The sequence below is a fragment of the Mercenaria mercenaria genome, chromosome 14 (genome assembly GCF_021730395.1).
Source record: "Mercenaria mercenaria strain notata chromosome 14, MADL_Memer_1, whole genome shotgun sequence".
NCBI lineage: Eukaryota > Metazoa > Mollusca > Bivalvia > Venerida > Veneridae > Mercenaria > Mercenaria mercenaria.
In genome coordinates, this window is record NC_069374.1 from 52,069,749 (window position 1) to 52,075,748 (window position 6,000).

At 35.3% G+C, this 6,000-nt stretch overlaps 1 protein-coding gene across 1 annotated transcript; it reads left to right on the plus strand.

The window, feature by feature from the left end:
• Nucleotides 1-1,531: 1,531 nt before the first annotated feature.
• On the plus strand, nucleotides 1,532-5,156 carry LOC123550588 (uncharacterized). The gene is made up of 2 exons (XM_053523485.1): nucleotides 1,532-2,154; nucleotides 3,839-5,156. Exon 2 carries the CDS (start codon nucleotides 3,908-3,910, stop codon nucleotides 5,012-5,014), a length of 1,107 nt encoding a protein of 368 aa, XP_053379460.1. The 5' UTR covers nucleotides 1,532-2,154; nucleotides 3,839-3,907; the 3' UTR covers nucleotides 5,015-5,156.
• Nucleotides 5,157-6,000: the final 844 nt, after the last annotated feature.

Here is a 6,000-nt window from a genome sequence, read left to right on the forward strand (position 1 = left end):
CTTTTCAATTATACAATAAATTAACAGACAAAGCACCTGTTATAGTAAATGTTTATCAAAACAAAAAGCATAAATGAATTCTACGAGTAGGTACCAAAATCATACAAGTATAGGTCGAACCTTCTTTACTGGTAAAATTGCATTTCCTTACAAATATACATGTTTTTGAGATTCCTTTTTTTCTGCGACCAATCAACAGATATAAGCATTTTTCCAGATATCTGTAGGTATATTTTCACTGCGTCTTATGCACGATTGCATCCTATACTCGTATGATTACGGTATTTGATACTTATTATACTATTATCAATCAAATAATTTCATAATGAACTCGATATTTGTTTGATGTATTGGCTGAAGGCTAAGAGCCAATATAACTGCCAGTGAACAAATGAATACGGCCAATAAGAAATCACTTTTTAAAATATTCAACTCCATATCGGTTCCATTAATTTGATCAATCAAAAAGCTTGAACACTTTCTTATACTGGCCCTTAATTACTTTCAAACATTGGATTACTCAAATTTGGTATGGTATGGCTTTATACATTTCATAGTGCTATACAAAATTAATTTAATATTGTGTTCAAAATTGCATGGTTGAACGATAATGTACTATTTAAAACAAAAAAAAAACAAAGGGACATAATTATTTATTTTATTGAACTACCACGTGACCAGATTTTCCATGAGAGAACGGAAGTGTGAAGGTCAAGGTCATTACGGAAAGTTGCTTGGAAAGGGTCGTTCTTCGGAAAATATTACTGTCTAAAAATCAAAAATTTAAGTGTAGGGATTCGATTTCAAAATAAAAGATATTCGGAAATTAGTGGAAAATAGTTCTTATAAAAGTTTGGGAACAGTACAAAGTTGTGTGTATTATTTCAAGTTGAGATTACGCTGGATTTGTATTTGGACTAAAAAATTTCTCGAACTCTGATGGCCGAAATGGCCGAGACAAATCAGTTGTCTTTGCAAATGAAAACATTGAAACGAGCACAAGAATTGTCTCGTGTTAAAGCTGGGAAAGCCAGCGAAACACCGGGAAATCCGGAAAACGGCGAAATGCCTACCACGGACTGCGAAATGCAGCAAAATAATGAATTGGACAACGTGGGAAATCCCGGCTCGCCAGAACGAGGCTCGGAGCACGAGGCTGGGCCGTCACGGTATTTAGACATGACCGGAAGCGGCGATTTGTGGGGAAAGATCTCCAATATGGAGGAAAGTTTCCGGAAAAGGGAAGAGGCACAAACGGAAATACTGGCAAACATTGTGTTAAATGTCGCGAAAATGCAGCAGACACTTGACAAGGAGAAAAATCAATCTCCTGATGCTGGCGAATTAATAAATGCTAATGAGGAAGACGAGTTGGACGGCTTATTAAACGGAGGGACACACGATGTTTCCGAGGATATGAGTTCCGATTTTTTGTCGGATCTGGTGAATGACTATGAAAAGAAAACGGTTTTTGGTCCATGCGTAAATGAAACTCTTGGGAAATTAGTATCAAATGCAGTAGATAAACGGTATGTCGGAGGAGGACGATAAAAAACTATGTGAAAAGTACTTAGTACCAGAAAACTGCCAAGTGTTGAGAGTTCCAAAAGTTAACCGGGAGCTTTGGAATGCTTTCAAATTAAAGCGTGCTGCGGATTTGGCACTTCAGACCTCTCAAAAATATCTGAGTTTGGCAATGGTGCCCGTAATCAAGTCCATCGAAGTGTTGATGGAAAAAGGGGACGTCCAACAGGTGAAAGAGCTAACTAAAGACACCTTCAGATTGTTGTCACAAGGGCTTAACGTTACAAATAGAAAACGGCGAGCCCTTATTAGGCCGGCCATCCCAGCAAAGTATCAGAAGGTGTGTGAGGGGGAAGGGCCAACGTCTGAATTTCTGTTTGGGGAAGATCTAGATCAAAAGGTTGAAAATTGCGAAAAAGAGGAGCGGAGATCCCAAAAGCTAGGGGGGCATCAAGGCAATCACAAATCAACCTCTTTTTTAGGGCAACGCAACCAGAAAGGGAACAGATACCACCCGTATCCCTACAAACAGATGTATCATCAAGGAAAACAATATCCGACTTTGGGTCGAAACAGCAATCGGGGGAAATCCCCAGCTCAAAGAGGACAATATTACAGGAAGAAATAACTGTAAGTAAAACATTACCCGTACAAAATACCCCAGATAATTTTTATGGTGGTAAAATTTCTCAATTTGTGGAAAACTGGTATGAAATTTCGACTGATCCTTGGATAATAAATACAGTGTCTGGGTACAAAATCGATTTAGAGTCGAAGCCGTTGCAATATTTTATACCTCAACAAATACAATTTACTAATCTTGAAAAAGAAACAGTAACTGCCGAAATTAAAAAATTTCTAGATAGGAATATCATTGAGGAGGTTACTACAGTTGAGTGTGGGCAATTTTATTCCAACATTTTTATGAGGCCTAAGAAAGATGGTAGTGTAAGGATAATTTTGAATCTTAAAACTTTCAATGATCATGTCAAGAAGTGTCATTTTAAAATGGAAACTTTAAAGTCAGCGGTAGCGAATATTCAACCAGGTGACTTTTTTGCGTCAATTGACTTAAAAGATGCATATTTCAGTGTCCAAATTCATTTAGAAGATAGAAAATATCTTCCATTTATTTGGGAAAATAAACATTTTCAATTCAGGACATTACCCCAGGGGCTAGCATGTAGCCCTCGTGTGTTCACAAAATTGTTAAAGCCAGTGTATGCTTCTCTTAGGAAAAAAGGGTTTTCCAATGTACCATATATAGATGATAGTTTGCTTAAGGCAAAAACATTTTCAGATTGTGAATTTAATGTTAAAGAGACTGTGAATATTATGGATGACTTGGGTTTCACGGTACATCCTGAAAAATCTGTGTTTAAACCAACTCAAATAATTGTGTTTTTGGGTTTCATACTGAATTCAATTAGTATGACAATTAAACTAACACCGTAAAGGACGTCCAATTTGATTGAGCTTTGTCTTAAAATACTTAGTCAGGAAGTTATTACAATTCGGGACCTTGCAAAAGTTATCGGGAAGATGGTAGCTAGTGAACCTGGGTGGATTATGCTCCATTATTTTATAAAGATCTTGAACATGAAAAAGATAAAAAACTTCAAATGTACAAAGGCAGGTTTGATCAAACAATAAAATTGTCAGATAATGGCAAGGAAATAATATACAAGTGGATAGATTTCCTCCCATCTGCACAGAAACCTATAATAAGAAGTGCCCCAAGTATTATTCTATATAGTGACTCGAGTAAAAAGGGGTGGGGCGGTGTAAATTCTACAAACAATACTGACACTCAAGGTTTTTGGGATGAATCTGAAAAAGAGGAACATATTAATATTTTAGAGCTAAAGGCAGCCATTTTAACTATACAAGCTTTGGCTGCAGATGTGAGTAATGCCCATGTTAGGATATATATGGATAATACTGTTGCAATTTCTTACATTAACAAATTTGGAGGCAAATCAGTAATTATGCACAAATTAGCAAAAGACATTTGGTGGTGGTGTAAAGACAGGAATATTTGGCTTAGTGCTGCACATATTCCTGGAAAAGACAACTGTGAAGCAGACAAATTGTCTAGACAAGTTAATGAAGATATGGAATGGAAGCTTAATCCTGAGTATTTTAAAATGTTAGAACAGAAAGTAGGGAATATAAATGTTGATCTGTTTGCTTCCAGATTGAATCATCAAATACCAAAATATGTTGCTTATAAACCTGATGCAAATGCAATAGCAATTGATGCATTTACATTGACATGGAATGAAAAAATATCTTATCTATTTCCTCCTTTCAGTATGATCAGTCACTGTATCCAGAAAATAATTCTGGACAAAGTGGAAACAGCATTGCTGATTGCTCCATTATGGCCGACGCAGGTATGGTTCAGCGAACTGCTACAACAAATTTGTGCTCAGTCATACATTCTACCAAAACATCGAACACTAATACTGCCTCAAGATCAAACAAGACAGCATCACATTCAGAAGATGCGGCTGGGTGCTTTCGTATTGTCCGGGAACAGCTTAAAGATAAAGGATTATCAGAGGACACTGTCCAGATTATCTTACAGTCATGGAAAAAATCAACTGCAAAACAGTATGGGTCTTATTTCAGAAAATGGTTGCTTTTTTCAAGTTCAAAAAACATTGATACATTTAATCCATCTTCGGTAAAAGTGTTGGAATTTTTGACAGAATTATTCAATCAAGGATTAGGTTATAGTGCAATCAATACAGCGAAATCTGCTATTTCATCTACTTGCAATTTGATAAATAACAGAGATATTGGTAACGAAATGATAATCAAAAGATTTATGAGAGGATTGTTTACAATAAGACCAGCTTTGCCAAAATATGATCATATTTGGGATGTTAATAAAGTATTGCAATATATTTCATCATTACCGAACTGTACAGAAATGACTTTACTTCAGTTATCTCAAAAATTAACAACATTGTTCATGTTGTTATCTGGACAGAGGTGCCAAACAATCCATTTGTTGAAATTGTCTGATTTACATATTTGTAAGGAACAAGTTGTTTGTCAAGTGTCGGAATTAGTTAAACAATCTAAACCTGGATTACATGTTAAGCCGATGCAAATACGTAGATATTCAGCTGACCCAAAGTTATGTCTAGTAAATACTTTGGAGTATTATCTGACTGTTACATCTAAGGTTAGAGGGTCTGAACATAAATTGTTTATTTCAACAGTTAAACCTTTTAAAGCAGTCACAAAAAGTAAAATTTCTAGATGGGTGAAACAGTTAATGAAAGAATCTGGTATTGATGTGGATAAATTTGGTGTACATAGTTGTCGAGCAGCCTCCACATCAGCAGCAGCAATTAAAGGAGTTCAATTAGATTCAATAATGAAAGCTGCAGGCTGGAGTTCTGCAAAAACTTTTGCTCTGTATTACAACAAAACTATTGAAAAATCTTATTCTGATGTAATTCTTAGTGGAACATAGTTTTAGAACACACCATAAGAATGCTCAAGAATTGATTAATACTTTAGATTATACCTAATGAAGGGAGTTAACTCTTATCCTATAGAAGAGAATCTTTATTAGCAGTTGTCTCCCTTAATCAGTTGTTACATTGTTGAGGTTATAAATACAGTAGAATTCCGCTATTAAGACCACCCATGGTTCTTTGTAAAACTGGTCTTATTAGCGGTCTGGTCTGATTAGTGGACAAGCTATACGGGGAAGGTTTTGGCTTCAACCATTACTATGGTTAATTAGTTCAACTTTTTCTTTCAAACTTAACTCTTTCCGTTTTTTGTTTTTCCATGGCTATATATGTTAGTATCAGATACGAAAGAAGACTGTTAAAGATAAGCATTTCATTAGCCTTAAATACTTGATCACTGTGTTAATAAAAAAAATTATGGATCAAACTGTGTATTAATTAAGGACGCACTTAACTGATAATGATTTGAATTTTGTTCAATTAAAGACAATTACAACAATATCAAACCTTTTCAAACTTCATTCTCCGCTGAAATCCCAAACGTATTTACATTAATAATAACAAACAAACACCGTTTATATCTAATTAAATCCGTTTTAGTTCAGTCAATTCGATCAACGGGCATTTGTCTAATTACAAACAGATTAATTATTTCAATAATTTCTTATGTTAAAATAGCAATGTAAAACACCAAACATCTTTAAATAACAATTTCAGACAATCAAACAGTTTGATACGTTGTTTTGATAACGTTTAAAAGACTTGTCAGCAATCAACGGATAAATACACAATGTGCAACGCTTAACGTGTTAACACGATGTCACACGTGTTAATTCCCGCGGCGATTCGCGGTAACATACAGAAAAATTTAAGTGGTCGTAATTGCGGTGATTAATTAAGTGTGAAAAAATCAAACAGTTCTGAAATTGGTGGTCGCATTAGTGGATTAGCGGTCTGGTCGCATTTTCGGACAAACGACCAT